Here is a 16,808-nt window from a genome sequence, read left to right as displayed (position 1 = left end):
AAACTAAGACCTAAGGCTCCGTTCACGAAAAACGGGGGGATGGGGGTGGAGGAATTCTGGGTATTTGCAACTTTTGTGGTAGTAGAGGGGTGACTTGAAAGTTTTGCTTTCCATATGGTAAGGGGCGCAACTCAAAATATTTTGTTTCTGTTTTTATACAATTCCAAGGTGTGGTGCGTAATTCAATGAAAATTTAATAACATTTCAATGTCATCCCATTGTTCTAATGTTGGTAATAATTAAACAAGATCTGGAACCATTTTGCGCATTCATTACTAAAATGTATGGATTTTTGTAAAAAAAAAAACAAGTACAACTAGCATATGGCCAGAAGCTGCAACTGTTGATAAGTTTATTCAATATCTCTATTCAATATATCAAAATATAGTTTCTTGCCGTCTTCCTACAGCATGCTGAAGCACACAATATTCAGTTCGTCGACAAAGCCCGCATATATGGATATTGGGTGATAATTGAATTAGAGTCCAGACTGAAAGTCATTTGTCGATGATACAAATGCGGGGTAAATATACACAGGCCGTGATAGCAAGCTGAATACTGGACAGTTCAACACGCTGTTGGAAGCAGAACAAGAATTAAGTTGTATAAACTGAAGAAAATTATTGGCACAATTGTCAAAGTTAGTAAGGCTACTGCCCTGTTACTGCCTACGAGCAGTGTCACTGTCACTGCATACCGGCAGTGACCAAAATAGCTCTGATTATGGAGTACATGTAGCTGAAGAAGAGTTCGGTTCATGTGATTTGAAAGTTATCAGGGATTTTTGAATTCTGGCATATAAGAATAATTATGTTTTAAATATTGAAGAACAAATGGGGTTAGCATGCATGATTTTCTAAATTTCGCATTCTTGTCGTAAAATAATACAAAAGTAAAACTTTGTACTGTAAAGACACTAATTGAAATTAAACAATTTGTGACTAAACGGAATTACTTTAAATTGACCATATTTACCATAGGTACATACGCGTATTTGATGGAATATTTAACCTTCCAGTATTGTCAATTTTGTAAAACTTATAAGTAGCAACTTACAGAGCCAGTAATTCACAATTTTCATACTCTCTCGTGATTGTTATTTTGTGTTCCCTTCAACAGTGCCACTGGCCTGGCCAGATCGAGTCGGATTAATCCAAGCCAGCTTTGACTGATAAATCAAAAAAGTCCACTGATGTGTTGAAATATGAGCCAATTTAAGAACTTGCCTTAGGTATATGGCTCTACAAACTGCTAATTACACGAAGTTTTTAACATCTGCGAGCAGAACTGCCCAAGACATGTTTATTTTTCTTTACGAGCATCCCTAATAAATATGCAGCTGTATGATAAATCGGGGGGACGTGAAAATGTTTGATCATATAGACTGGGGTATCGAGGGGGTCTAACACAAATAAGATTTCAATCACGATTCCTCCAGCCCCCTACCCCAACCCTTATTTGTGAACGCAGCCGTATTTAAAATCCTTTCATTCACACACTTTTGAACAGCAGTAGCTTTGGATTGGCATATCACGATATGTGAGATCGCAGTCCGCAAAGAGGCCTGCAGCATGTCGAAGGAATACACATACTTTTGCTTCAACTACAAATTGGCGATACATAATATTGCTACAATTCACAGCCAAGTCGATAGTGAATCTGTTCCGCCTTCCTTCAGTCATTTTCATTCACTTTTCGGTTGGTTTCGCCTGATACTATGCAAACTAAATGTTTTCAGTGACGAAGCCAGAAGTCAAACCGCCTGATCATTCGCTGTAATTAGAAAGTATGAATTAAGTAAAAAAGAAACCAGACAGAGGAGTATAAGTGTGCCACTGACCGTGTAATGAAGTCCTAAGCCTGCGTAGGGTGTTGTTCAAATCCAGGGCTGGTAATTTTACGTTTTAATGTCGGTGACAGAAGCTCATGTGACTGTTTTGTTATCGTTGCAATTTGTCCAGGGGTGGTAGCACAATTGCATATTGACCTTGCGGTAAGGAACGCGTGCGCAGACTAGTCCTTACTAAAAAACAGTCACTGGATCTTCTAACAGCCAACCACAGATACAGTTTACAAAACCAGTGCTGCAAATCTTTGTCATTTGCATACTCAAAAAGGGGGTTATAACTCATAAATTTTCAATGAAAACATGTGATATGAAATTTAACCACTGACGCGGGAGCCTAATAATCCTCCTTGGCAATATCTGAAACTGAGAGGCGATAAAAAATAAATGCAAAAATGATGTTTTGTCACATTTGCTCTAATAAAGGGTCAAAGTTACAAAAAATTACGAGAAGCATTTTGATACTTCTGAATCATTCTCGCTTTTGCAAGGCTTACTCTACGTAGAAAGAGGTTTGCGGTGATTCAATACATTGGGCATAAGGCTCGAAAGAGGTGGGAAGGTTTCACTCGCCTTATGTCAAAAAAGGAAAAGTGCCTACTGCCCAGGTGACAGCAAATCCAAAGAGTACAGGAAATACTTTTTTACTGCACGCCTATTCACGATCAAATCTATTCAGGAAAATGTTTCCCCGACCCCATTTTGTCATATTGATCAATATATTTGATATTTTTATTGGCAGAAAATGTAATCCGAAGTTCGCAGTGATATTTTCAACACCATGGCTGCCGCAGAAGCAGACGAGCATAAACGTGACAGACGTCCACAGAAAGCTCGACAGACGCCCAAGGGCAATTGTCACAAACTAGACCGCCGGTGAAATCGGTCGTTTTCTAAGTGTCCTTGCACTATCAACTGAACATGTATCATGATCCTGCAAACTCAAAGAGACAAACAAGAAATGCAAACATTACATTTGTACGGTGTGGTGCAGGAGTTCCGGCTATTGACAAAATGGTGTTTTATCGGATCGTTAAATCAACAGTATCAATCTGTATGTTGTTCCCAGGACCTAAAAATACCCATGATTCCGTGTAATGTCTTACAGTCTGTATTCAAGGCAAGTGATATTGTCAAGCATGCCCTCTCGAACTTGATTCATGATCAATCTCATTTTGCCAAAAGTCAGGTTTTCATTCCCTTGCTACTGGACTTCACCGATGGTGTGATAGAGCTTCATGCTTTCATCGGCGACGTCTTTCTTCACTTTGGTGTCAGTGCCATAGACGTAATGCTTGGACATGTCAGGTGAGAAGAGACTAGCGGGTGGAGATCGGCCAAGAGACTCGGCCAAGCCTCGGGTGAGGAAAGGCCGATTGCCGCAACATATTCCCATGTACTGTACGCCGACTTCTTTGCATCGCTTGCCGAACTCGCCCATGTCATCACGAGAACATGCTATGACATCTGTATTCGCTGGAAACAGTTTTTTTCCTGTTCGGAAAACATGAACATTTATTTATTATTTTCTCATCAACAAATACAGACACATTTGTTCTGTAAAACGAAGCGAAACAACTTATTCTGTGCAGTATTTTTGTAAACAATTCTTGCCATAGCGTACTTTAGGATTTGAATTTTTACGAAGATCAAAACATACCGGCAATTTTTGGGGGGATTTCGAACAACGGAAATCATTTTACCCCCTAAAGTTCGCCTCAGAGAGACTCTTTTGAAGTAAAGACTCTGTTGAAGTTAACACAGCTGTCATAACAGTTCCCCTCAATTATAAGATGGAGATTTTCATTTGATACCTACGATCATGTTTATAGTGCCATAACGCTTTTTAATCATAGCACGTTTCAAATTTACGAGTCTAGTATTATTTTTCAGGTGATCTTTTCCTTGTGCAATATTCCATCCACTTAGGAAATAAAAATGTTCATAAAGAGGCTTGAGGTTTTTTGTAGTATGTAAATCATATACCTGAAACTGGGTCTGTACTCAAGAAGTGCGTTGGCTCTTTGCTTGTCGTTCTGACTGGCACCGGGACTGCGGCTAAAGGACCCTGAAAAGGCATATTAAAAATGTCAGAACGTATGCTTTATACTGTACGTACATTTAAGATGGTCATAATTCGAATATTTATGTGTCAGTCACAAGAAGACTTCCTAAATGAATGGATCATTAAGGGACAATCGCGGAGGTGATCATAAATGTTATAGTTAGGAATAAATCGTTAATCGTGCACGTGCGAGTTGTAAGTCCATTACAACCATCTGCATAACCTTAACGTTCGTGGTGATATTTTCAAACTTGACATTGATAAACTTATCGATACGCGTTTCTTGGATATTCACAATGCAAATGAGCGGCTATACTTTCATTAGGCCAACAACTTCAACTGGCATTCCTTGGTGTGAAAATGGTATGTGGGTAAAAAAGAGTTGTAAACAGAACATGCGAAGTACAGACCTACATGCTTCAGTTATCTTTTTATTGAATTTTGAATTTAGGGTTGCAACATTTCATTTCTTCCACCTTCATTCAAAGAAGACTGCCACACCTTCATAATCAATAGTTAAACTGTTCGCTTACTTTACATGTTTTCCTGATTTCTTCCATTAAGGGCATCATAGTGGCTGGTCCACGACCACAATTTAAACCCACAACATCAGCACCAGCTTCTTCCAACTTCTTACAAGCCTCGGTTAAAGGCACCATATCAGCCGTGATTGCTTGGCCATTTTGGGTTGACACGACAAATGGCGCCAAGGTTATGACTGCTGGCAGACCTTTGATAGACATTATTTGTTAAAAAGTAAACGTAAGTAGTATTTTTTGAGTTTTTATATCTACGTGTAATTTTGAAGAAAACTTAATACGATCATGTAGTGTGCACCGGTTATATAAACTTGCTCTTAAAGCTTCACTGATTGCCTGTGTCCACTTTATCAACTAATACCATAGACTATTTAATTCTGAGTATGCACACCTATTTTCTAGCTAAGACATATTTGCCACCATCCCCTACCTTTGCCATATTCCTTGATTGCTTTGACAGCCAGCATGGCTTCACCAAAGTGTGCGTATGTCTCAGCCACTATATAATCGGCACCAGCTTCTACGGCCCATTCAATCATTTCCTGTGTAGAATAATGCCAGGAACATGAGTGAAAATAATATTCCCTAATAAAACAAAATTTAATCTGTCACCTGTAAGAGTAACATTTTGAGTTTAAATTTGCGACCTGAACACGCTTCCACCATTAACAATAATCAATATCACAATCTCATTCGGTGGAAAAGTGGTAGAAAAACGTGCGCGAAAATTGTTTTCTTTAGTGGCCTGTTCTAAATTTATCAAGTTTTTACCTCATAAATTTCGCTTTATTGGCAGAATTAAGAGTGTTTCCCCAGTAGTAATATGTTGGGGTATTCTACCACGTTTCACAATCTTTCATAGACCCCTTCCTTTCAAAACTATGCTGCTTGTCATTTTTGAACGTAAAATCAAACCTTAAACATTCCCAGTATTTCCTTCTTCCTATCTTCGTTATCTGGCTGGTAAATGTTTGTGTTGCATATATTACCGGCCATCAATGTGCCAGTTTCGTCTGCAACCTCCCGAGCCATTTTTAACGCTGACCTGTTCATCTTTTCCAAAGAATCCTCAAGTCCAATAAGACGTGCCTTCTCACGTGTGGCATAGTACTGGGACGGGAAAGGAACATGGAGATTTAGTACTAAGTCAATTGTGTTCTTATGAATATTTACTTTATATTTAAAAACAAATCATATAATAACCTATAATATTTATGATGTTTCGTATCAAGTTTTCAAAGTTTATCGTTTGATTTCAAAGACTAAAGTACAAGAATTGCATTCACGTTATCCGATTTAAAGTAACCATAGTTTCATCGACGATGAATAAAAAATGTAACCCATACAAACAGGAGAATCAGGAAACACAGTCTAGAAGCAATACATAGTATTACCAAGGAGAAAATTGGCAAAGGTGTTCCAATTGCACGCGTACCGTAAAGGCAAGGACAACGTCACTTCCGCTGTTAACGAAATCCCTGTAGGCGTTCCTCACCAACTCAGGATGGTCCAGCACTACTTGCGGTACCCAAGGACCGGCTTGCAGGTATCCCATCCTCTCAAAGTGAAAGACATATCCTTCGGCCACAATTACGGACTCTCCATCTTTTAATCGTTCTATCAATCCTAGAATCGGAGATAAATGCTTGATAGAAACGCCAGAAAGTCATTTTAAAGTCAGTGACAAGGCCTGCCTGAATTATTTACCCTAAGCGCAACTTTTACGGCATCCCGTGCGCGATAACCTTGCGAAGAAAAGCAAGAATGTCTAGCCTAGCGAAAACAGATGACTTCCTGAAGAATGTTTTATTCAAACTAAAAATTCCCGAGAATTTAAGGGAACATCTTTCACCCTCTAATTTGTACACGTTGAACATTTCTCCTCTGATTTCATACTCACCGTTTCTACGTACTCAAATACATATATTTAGACATGTAAACACTTTATCGAACAATATTAATCATTATATTTCATTTTCACTAAAATTCCACCGCATCCAATCAGTATTATAGTAACAATGAGCATAGTAACAGTAGTGGAACCAGGAGTTTGATCAGTTTCTTGGTCAACTGCTCCACAGTAAGTGAGGCAACCAACAATTCCCCTTGATTTGTTCACTCAGACATTTTTTGCTAAGATCTTTTTCAACTTTATTAGTTTCTTAACAATTTTTAACTTACAATTTAAGTTCAGCATTATTTGTTAAAACTATGTTCCAAAATTATTGATTGTGTTTAAGATTCTAGAGTATGTTGAATGAGAAGTCGATGTTTGGAGGTGCTAAAAATTGCACACTTGTCAAGATAAAGTTATCAGCAACTAAGATGGTCTCATCATACCACCTGTCAGACATGCAAATTTCCTTTGTTACGAACATTAAAAGAAATCAATACCCTTTCATTTGCCAACACAGATGCAACTTATTCCTTTAGTTTCCCTGAAAATATTGTGTATGGCTGTCAAAAATCTATGTCGACAAAATTACAAAATTGCTATCTCCTCCGCAGAAAAGGGGTTGATCTTCTCATTATTCACAGTGAGAAATCAGAAAATCATGATTATCAGAACTATGTTGCCAGAATTTTGAAATATGGACCGAGTTGTTCTGTGTACAGAAGAAATTTGCTTCAGTTCAGTGAGTGATCTCCTTGTGTACAGATCGTGCAGAATTGTGGGTAGCCTCGCTTACTGTGTGCTCTAAAGCATCTGGCACAACCCTGAATTTCGTATAGTAAGAACGGTCGCCACAACTGTGGATGATAAAGTATTATCTTACATTACATCATGTACAGTGCCGCAACACAACCCTACCTTTCACCTTTCCTGGCATGCTCTGAATTTCACTTTACAGCTTTGGCGAATTTTTGATGCGATATTGCAATCACCTGTAAATAACAACGTAAGATGTTTGCGTCATACGTACAAATGTTAGAAAATCTTCGAGGCTCTAACGCGATTAATTGAAGCGCAGATTGGTTCAAGTGAAAACAAGTCTTGGTTGAAATCCTTGGGCTTGTGAAATATGAAGTGGTTGACTAAAACTGTGCAATTGTGGGGTACCTCAAGGATCGATACTGAGTCCGATTCTGTTTTCAATATATGTTAATGACATATGTTCTGCTGTAAATTGTAAACTTTTTTCGTATGCTGATGACTCAACACTGGTCTCTTACGAGGATATTGGTAAAATACAAAACGAACTAAGCTTACAATTGCAAAGTTTGAATGAATGGTTAGTGGATAACAAATTGACTTTACATCTTGGTAAAACGGAGTCAATTCTTTTTGGCTCGAATCATTTCTTAAAAGAACAGTCTAAGCTGGAACTAGTCTGTAATGATACCAATGTCATCGCCAAGGATATCGTTAATTATTACATATGTACTGCAGATTATTCTATTGTGCCCCACCACATAAAGTTGGTATTGAATCTCAGTAATGTGCATTGAGAAAAATAGTTCCTTTTCAAAATTCGGTTTTTGGCAGGATAAATTGCATATCATATTGACCACACAGTTGCTTCCTACACTTTATTAATTTTATCATAATAATACAAAATGTTAACAATAAACTCCTTGTCAAACAGCTAAAAACGTACTTACAGATTGAGGGAGAATGTCAAATAATCAAATAACTATGCAAATTAGTCACGTGCCCATTTAATAATTTTTCGGTATTTTCACGCTAAATTATGCAAATGAGTATCAAATTTTAAATTTGACGGACTACTTTATACTTTGGTAAAAATTGTCGTCTAGGCCTACTGTATATTGAAACCCGCTCGATGTAGGACCGGCATTACGACTGGCAAAATTGCGAATATGTTGATCATTTCGAAATTGAATTTAAGTGAATTTAATTACGGAGACACAATGGAAACACCTTGTGACACTGAGAAACAAGTATTTTCCAAGGATAACGCGACGGTAGCGTCGTTGACAGTGCCGTCTGGGACTGCACAGGGAGATGTGCCCGTGTCAACACAGCTGACATGTCGAAAGTTGCACCGCAGAAAAACCAAAACACGGAAATGGAAACAAGACGCGAAGTGGCACTTTCAAGGAATGGCTTCACACGATGACAGAAGAAACTTGCGAATTCTGAACATTCCACCACCTGAGTTAGATCAATTGCTAGCCGTTTTTTTCTGAGCGACGGGACTCACTGACAGCGCTCGTACGGTAAAGCCTGCGTACAACGACTGCTCGATGCCGGCGTTCCACCAACTGTGGCTTCACAACTAAGCTAAGCGGGCACAAAAATCCAGCATTACTCAACCGCTATTCTATGGCCAGTGCAGACCAGCAGCGTCAGATGAGCAACATACTCGCCGGTATACAACCTGCATTTGATCCACAATCGACCGCGACCGGAAGTACAAGCCTGATGCCGGCCGAACATACACCGCGACCGGTGGCCGGTCCTTCGTATGCTATTCGAGGTCCCTTGTCGTCAATGCATCAAAATGCCCTCCATCAGTTTCCGCAACTACCAGGGATGTTCTCAAATGCACAAATCAGTGGTGGATCGTTCAACTTTACCTTCAACATCACCGGAAATAATTCCCTATTCGATCTCAACAGTCTTCGCCTGTGGCCTGTATGTCACGCGTCGTTGCATCGCCTCCAAACGTCGCCGACCTTCAGTGATCTACTCCGATTCCGACTCAGATTGAATGATTCAACGATAACATAATTATACTTTCTCGTTTTGAAGTTTTACTCATTGTTCTTGTTCCAGTCTACATGAATTTCGATTATAATGATATAAAATACGAACGGTTTCACTTGAAAACATTTTGCAGTGTCATGTGTGTGTGAGTGACGTTGTTTGAGTGTGGCGAGTCTCAAAACCCGGACCGAGACGAGTCGAGACGAGACCAAAATGACCCCTCAGGCAGGCGTTGTAAATACATCATATCTACAACACTTCAGGAAGCTTGCAGTTTGTGAGAGTGTCAAAGATCGATGCACAAAGCAAGAGATAGCACAATCAACGATTGGAACAAGTGAAAAAGATTTGTTGAGGTTTTTCAACTTGAATTCAAGGCGAGCTCGAAACATGCGAACTACGACGTCGGCATTGTGGCCTAAGTGATAAGCGCCAGATTCAGATTCTTTACTCAGATATCTACTGTGAATTCAAAATAGGCATTGCCTTGTATTGGAAACATACATACAGGAGATTTAAGTAATCACTTTTTAGAAATTAGATTTACCATTATAAACACATTATAGGAAAGTTAACTGAGAGCTCATATGTTTACTTAATTATTACAGTGGCTCTGCACCATTTTTCCACATTGCCGATAGTACATGTATATTAACGTTATGTGTGGAATCTGAGGCAGCCTCAGATTAAGATTCAGATTCGGAGAGCTATGTAACCACTGACTTGTACCCATGTAAAGAGAATGTAAGAAATGAACAAGCATAAGTCGATGGTAGGAGTGGGATATCACTTCTTTGACTAACTAAGACAGAAGTGGAACAACGTCCTTTACAGAATATGACAATGAAATGACAATGTTTAATTACGAAAGACACTCCTGTTCAGATCACCAAGATCACACCTGTTTCGAGCTCGCCTTGAACTCAAGTTGAAAAACCTCAACAGATCTTTTTTCACTTGTTCCAATCGTTGATTGTGCTATCTCTTGCTTTGTGCATCGATCTTTGACACTCTCAACAAACTGCAAGCTTTCTGTAGTGTTGTAGATATGATGTATTTACAACGCCTGGCCCAAGGGGTCATTTTGGTCTCGTCTCGACTCGTCTCGGTCCGGGTTTTGAGACTCGCCGTTGAGTGTACCAGCTGAGAGGCGAATAACTCTATAGGTTAAGTAATATCCATCCGCCGACCCAGGAATTTACTTGTTCGACGAAGTTACCAACGTGTGTAATTTGGGAACATATGTAATAATAACAGAACTCCATGACCTTGCCCTGACGTTTGTGTGGTACGGAAGTTATTTTCACGAGTGATGCGGTGTATCCTTGCTGTATTTTCACTCGCTTCGCTCGTGAAAATACGGCCGCAGGATACACCGCATCACTCGTGAAAATAACTTCCGTACCACACAAACGTCAAGGCAAGGTCATGGAGTTCTGTCATATTATTTGCGTGCCGATCTGGATCAAACACTATCAGGAGAGAGTATGGCCACACAAATAATTAAGAAGGCAAACATTCGTCTTAAGTTTTTGTCGAACGTCACTTTTTGGACAGGAAAACACGCAAACTTCTTGCCAACAGTCTCATTAATTGTCTCTTCGATTATGCCTGTGCCTACTGTTATCAAGGTTTGAAAGTTGTCAGTAAACATAGACTACAAACAACACAATAAGGTTTGTTCTAGATATGCACCCCAGGGAACATATCGGGCCAGGTCACTTTGAAAAACTTGGGTGGCTTTGTGTAGAGGAAAGAGTGTCGTATCTGAAACTGAATCTCATGCATAAAATAATATGGGGTCAAGCTCCATCCTACCTGGCATCAAATTTTATTACCAGACAAAATGTACACAATTATACTACACGTTCTGGCAATAATTCAGTTTTTATCTCTGGAGGAGCTAAATTATTTCAAACAAGTTTTCAGAACTCAGCTTCGCAGTTATGGAATTGCCTTCCATGTAGTATAAGGAATATTGATTCCAGTTACAATTTTAAAAGAAAGTTACAACGACATTTGCAAGATTCTTATGTCGATCGTTTCAGGAGAGATTTCATTTAATCTTTGATGAGATTTTCAGAGGGTTATAGTCAGTTTTATTTACCTTTTGGAAGTGCTTGTTTTACTCTGTGTTGTCGGATTTCTTATTTTGTATTGTTTTTCGTTGTTTTTTAGTCTTTTGTCTGTATGGACCACAGTGGTAATAAGTCTTCAGACTTTTCTTTGTAATCCGTGCACAATTTTGTTCATTTTGTGGAGTTTTATTATCATTTTGTGAAAAATAAATAAATAAATAAATAAAACGAAGTATTGAAAATGCAGATTAATCCGTGTAAAGTCCTACAACAAGTGCCAAAAACACACCAGTTCCACGTGCAAAAGATCTGCATAACAACTCTGTTTCATCAAAGTGAGACTTAGGTGGCAAATCGGTATGTATTAGGGAGACAGTGAAGTGGCACAGGAAATACATTTCAATCAAACACTCAATACAGTCAATATTATAGGAAGATCAAAGTATGTGCTTAGAATATCATGTTGGCTTGAGTAAATTTGAGAAATCGCCTAATTATGAAAAATGCAAATTAGCGATTAATGTGCAGGCGAAAGCTAAACAAAACTGAATACCAGGTTACACTTTTGACTTTTGGTAATAATAAATAATAGTATCTACGATGAACATAGCAAGTTTCGTCAACTTTGGTACAGATATATATCCCTAATTAGGAATTGGCTGAAATAAAAATGCTAATGACTTCAATAATGTTATATCGCAGAATCTTCAATGTATGTAGCACGTTTTGTCATTTTTTATTAAGCCAATCAAGATATATATATATCTCATAAAGAAAGTTTGTTGAGTATACGAATTGGTAAATAGATGTTCTAAAAATCTTAGCTGACTTTTGGTCATTATAGTTTCTTTAATATTCAGAGCAAGTTTCGTAAATTTTGATCTAGTCAATCCATATATATATCCCTAATTACGAAAGTTTGTAAATATGCAAATTAGTTATTAGTTGGAGTAAAAATGCTAAATGGATGATGTTTTAACTTAGTATCTTTAATGTTTATTCCAATTTTTGTCAAATTTAATCGTGTCAAGCCAGATAAATATCCCTAATAAGAAAAGGATGTTTTGCAAATTAGTAATTAGCTGATGTGAAAATGCTAAATGACCTTTGTAATTGTTTTAACCTGGTATCATCAATATACATAGCATGATTTGCCAAACTTGATCAAGTTAATCAAGGTATATATCCTTCATTAGGAAAGTTCATTAAATGTGCAAATTAGATATTGGCTAAAGTAAAAAGTCTTCAATAATGTTAAACCATAGTATCTTCAATATACACACGAGGTTTCATCATTTTTGATCGAGTAAATTCAGATAGATATGTCTAATTAGCGAAGGTCATAAAATATGCATATAAGCAATTAACTTTCATCGCACACCTTTATATAACTTTATGTTGATAAATCCTTGTGTGATCAACATTTGTAGCAAAATTTCATCCAATCCTGTGCATCCCTTCTTAATGCATGTTTATTTTAGAAATTCTTGAATGTAGTCTAATTTCACAAATTCATTGAATATGCAAAAGAGTATTAATCAAGCCAAACCTGCTTAACTTTCAGCATGGTATGCTTTAGGGTGATGAAAGTAGGTGCAAAGAAGCATCAAATTTAGTTGAGTACTTCTTGAGATATGACCTGATTACAAAATTCATCAAACTATGCTACTGTCATGAGCAATTAATTTGGAAGCCAAACCCACCAAAATCTAATTAGGTCTAGATCTCATCATGACAATACTATATACCAAATTACATGCACTTGAACCAATGCTTCTTCAGTTATGAATAGAGCAAAATTCATCCACGGACGGACAGGCAGAGGGTCGGACAGAGGGACATACAGACATTGCGGCGACACAGAACACCTTTGGCTGAATATTACTTAATTATGCTGTTGTCCTCCTTCATATTAAGTGAGAAAAATATCGACATGTTCATTTGTACATGTATGTATTACTCGAGGCAGGCACGTATTTGTTTTAAGAAAACAAATCATATTATATCTGAACAGTCGCTCTCGACATAAATATAAGAAAATAGTGTCAGATAAGCATCTTAAGTGCAGTACTGTCCGTTTTACCGCAAAATAATGTAATGTTAGAAAATATTGCATATACCGTATGAAGAAGTGAGTCGACGAGAAATTGAATGAGCGTGTGTGGTGATCTGGACGCATCCTTTTAGATATCTTTACAATAACTAGTATTGTTTTATGATAGAGCCAGAAACAAGTGGGGACTGACTTTAATTGAATTATTTCTCTCAGCGCAGGGTTAAGCAATATTGCTTTGCACTTACCGTTCAAATATTGGTTATAGACAATGCAAGTATTTACAGATACAAAGTGAAAAACGGTATTAAAAACTGCCGACTCAACGCGTATTTTTCGAATTTGTTGTCAATTTCATCGTCAAACATTCAAACATGACTCAAAATGGCGTCTAACACAAATCGTTGCTCAGCATTCGACGGGGAACCACAATATCGCAGGGTATTTTGCATACCTTGATCATTTCAACGCTCATTGGAAGACTTTCTATCGTAATCCACACATTTTTGAGCGAAAATGAATCACTGCACTTGGTTGGTACTGTGCTCAGCCACAGTCCACTCGAATCGGACATAACTGAATAATCACTCAAGGCTGCGGAAAACACCCAGGCGTGCATAATCTAAGTTAAGGGCCCGTTCTCCATTACTTATCAGATAGGGGACGGCCATAAAGATTTTCACTCAATCACACAATTAAAGTGAATGACTACTTTTGAGGTCACCGTAAATTCTTCTGCTTTGCTAGGTTAAATGTATTTCGGACTGTGAAACAAATTTGAAACAAGTCTCAAACCTAGGGAGCGTTCAGTTATTATGGCCGGGGTGGGCCGGCAAAATCCAGGGGGGGGGGTTCACCTCAAATTTGAAAACTGCAAAGGGGGGGGTCATGTATTTTTCAAACAGCTCAGAGGGGGGGGGTCACTTAATTTTCATAAGTATCCGTCCCGTCAAAAAGCAGTTTCAGTGTTCAGAAATATTCTGGGAGATAAAAATGATTCGTTGCATGATTTCATTCTCTGAAGTTATTCAAATCTGAACAAAAGTATAATTATCTGTCACATGAACATCTTGACTTGACAACTCAGGCTTGTCTTATTGTAAATCAAGTTCACTGCACTGAGGGCAATGAACAATTCTGATTACTTACATAATAGAGATATAGCAAGTTTTGTCAGGGAAATTATTCAACAGTTACCTGTACTGAGAATACTAGTACCATGAAAAGTTAAATAATACTTTTAGGTGAAATTCCAATATCATAATTGTTGTCCACATATGAACTTTTAAATACCCTATTTGAATCAAGTACATTTGTATCAATTATCAAACACCTATAAACGCACAAATTAATTTAGTTTAGCATTGTAAAAAAATTATTCTTAGTTTTCTCATAGACTCCAGTGTATAGTTAATCAGCATTTCGGTGAAATTCCAAAATCTAATTTCTTGCACACATATCAACCTTTAACCATCCTAGGCTAAGTACTTTAAAATGAATTATCAAATGTCTATAAATACACAGATTTTGATAGTTTTGTATTTGAAAAAATTTATTCATATTTTCCTCATAGACTCCCATGTACAGTGAATCTACATTTTGGTATAATTCCAAAATCCAATTTCTGGCGAACACATCCATTTGTTACCACCCTAATCTAATCAAGTACATTGATATCAATAATTGAGAGTACATAAATACATGGGTTTACCTATTTTTGTATTGGAAAAAAATTATTCATACTTTCCTCATAGACTCCCATGTATAGTGGATGAACATTTTTGGTGAAATTCTAAGGTCAAACTTTTTGTCCACATGCCAGTTGTAACAACCCTATTTCATTTAAGTACATTTATGTAAATTATCAAGTATCTATAAATGCATAGATATAGTTTTGCATTGAGAAAGTATTACATAGATTCCTCATACATGTATGAGAAAATATATGTATACCATGTGAATCAACATTATCAACAGCTGATTTTTAATTAAATCCAAATATCAAAATATGAACACACACGCTTGCGCAAAAATATTGCGATCAACCAGTAATTTCTGTCCAACCCCTTTGAGGGGTAATTTCAAAACTATAGCAAGTCAGAATTGGAGATCTGAGCATTAACACCTTTTGAGTTTGTAAGGAAGGTCATTTGAAAAAATCTAAGCTCTTTTTTGGGGGATTCTATCGCTCCATACTCCTTAGGTATTTGTGTGTGCAGCTAATTTACTCAAGCAATGTGGGGGGGGGGGTCATGAAATTTTTTTTTCATCTTGAAAGGGGGGTCATCAATTTTTTGGTACAATGGGTAGGGGGGGTTCACTTATTTTGACTGATGCGCGGGAAGAATTTGCCGGCCCACCCCCGGCCATAATAACTGAACGCTCCCCTATGTCCTCTGGTCTGAAATTAAACGTCTTCTCAATTATATGTGCACTTATTATTTAAAATGGTCACCAATTATGTTGGCATATTCAAGGCAAATATGACCCTTTGATTCTAGTCTGGATCAAACACTGCGCACTGCCCCCGTTTTGACCTCATAAAGGCGCCATCATTGATAAGCGATTGACCTTTACAACAAATCTAGTACGTATAACATAAGATAAGATACTTGTGTTTTATAATAGTATTCCACTGGTCAAACGTAGTCATCAGCAGACAATCAATTCTCTGTCTCGGTCAGGTCTACAACAAGAAAAAGCTGTAACAGATGCATGCCGCAGAGTGTAGTTGACCAAAATTCATACTCAATTATTGTCATATCGTTATTAATGGAGACAAGTTTTTACTAACCGTATGTTGGGCTCCTGGGCTAGGGTAGGTCACACATTGGAACAGAATTGGAAATAAGATCTCAAACAGCTGATTGTTGTTAGAATACAATCACGTGACCTTGGGTACAGAGGTTATAACCTGACCTTAGGGGGAGCGCCACTTAAAGTCGCGAGAGGGTAGTCGAGGATTTTAAAGGAAAAAAAACAACATGTGTTGCCGGTTAGGAGAAAACTGCCTTATCAGTATGCAGAGTTGAAGAGATTGTCATGGGGACGGTTGAAAAATTGCTACGATACACACAATCGTCTCCAGTCGAATACTGGTAATAAGAGTACTGCTTCGCTGGTATCTAGAGCAACCATCTATTGTGGAACTTGTAAAAGAGTACACAATTAATCCTGTTTAGCCCAACGTTCATGAAACAGTTCACATGATTTCTTATCCAGGAAGGATTGAAGAAAACGTAAAAAGCAATCTGTGTCTAATTGTATCTTTAAAAATGACTCTAAAAACTAACCTCTCACACTATTAAGATTGATGTGTTATTTGACAGGGATGTATCTCATTAATTCGCTTAACTATTTTCAAAGGAAAAATAATTTATTGGTGAATTCAAATATATGGAATATACTATTTTATATACATATATATATATATATATATATATATATATATATATATATATATATATGTATGTATATATGTGTGTGTATTTTGTATTATTTTTTATAAAACGTTTAAACTTCATGGCAACAAAGGTAGTGGTCAATATATTGCAC

The 16,808-nt window shown here is 37.5% G+C and overlaps 2 protein-coding genes across 4 annotated transcripts in view; both read right to left on the bottom strand.

The window, feature by feature from the left end:
• LOC139142401 (betaine--homocysteine S-methyltransferase 1-like) overlaps window positions 1–1,981 on the bottom strand; it is a 97,154-nt gene extending 95,173 nt beyond the window's left edge. For both annotated transcript variants that reach the window (XM_070712324.1, XM_070712322.1), the window contains exon 1: window positions 1,841–1,981. The gene's annotated coding sequence lies outside the window, so the exon portion shown is untranslated. The remainder of the gene's footprint in view (window positions 1–1,840) is intronic.
• LOC139142398 (betaine--homocysteine S-methyltransferase 1-like) lies at window positions 327–16,177 on the bottom strand. 2 transcript variants are annotated; one of them, XM_070712319.1, is made up of 8 exons: window positions 16,048–16,177; window positions 7,263–7,336; window positions 5,886–6,076; window positions 5,366–5,560; window positions 4,881–4,992; window positions 4,445–4,641; window positions 3,833–3,914; window positions 327–3,340 (listed from the first exon to the last, which is right to left on the bottom strand). In XM_070712319.1, the coding sequence occupies exons 2-8, from the start codon at window positions 7,279–7,281 to the stop codon at window positions 3,051–3,053; spliced, it is 1,086 nt and encodes a 361-aa protein (XP_070568420.1). In that variant the 5' UTR covers window positions 7,282–7,336; window positions 16,048–16,177; the 3' UTR covers window positions 327–3,050. The 2 variants fall into 2 exon arrangements, with proteins under 2 accessions (XP_070568420.1, XP_070568421.1); XM_070712320.1 differs by lacking the exon at window positions 16,048–16,177 and adding an exon at window positions 8,993–9,289.
• Window positions 16,178–16,808: the final 631 nt, after the last annotated feature.

The sequence above is a fragment of the Ptychodera flava genome, chromosome 10 (genome assembly GCF_041260155.1).
Source record: "Ptychodera flava strain L36383 chromosome 10, AS_Pfla_20210202, whole genome shotgun sequence".
Lineage (NCBI taxonomy): Eukaryota > Metazoa > Hemichordata > Enteropneusta > Ptychoderidae > Ptychodera > Ptychodera flava.
This window is presented reverse-complemented; position numbering and strand designations above follow the sequence as displayed.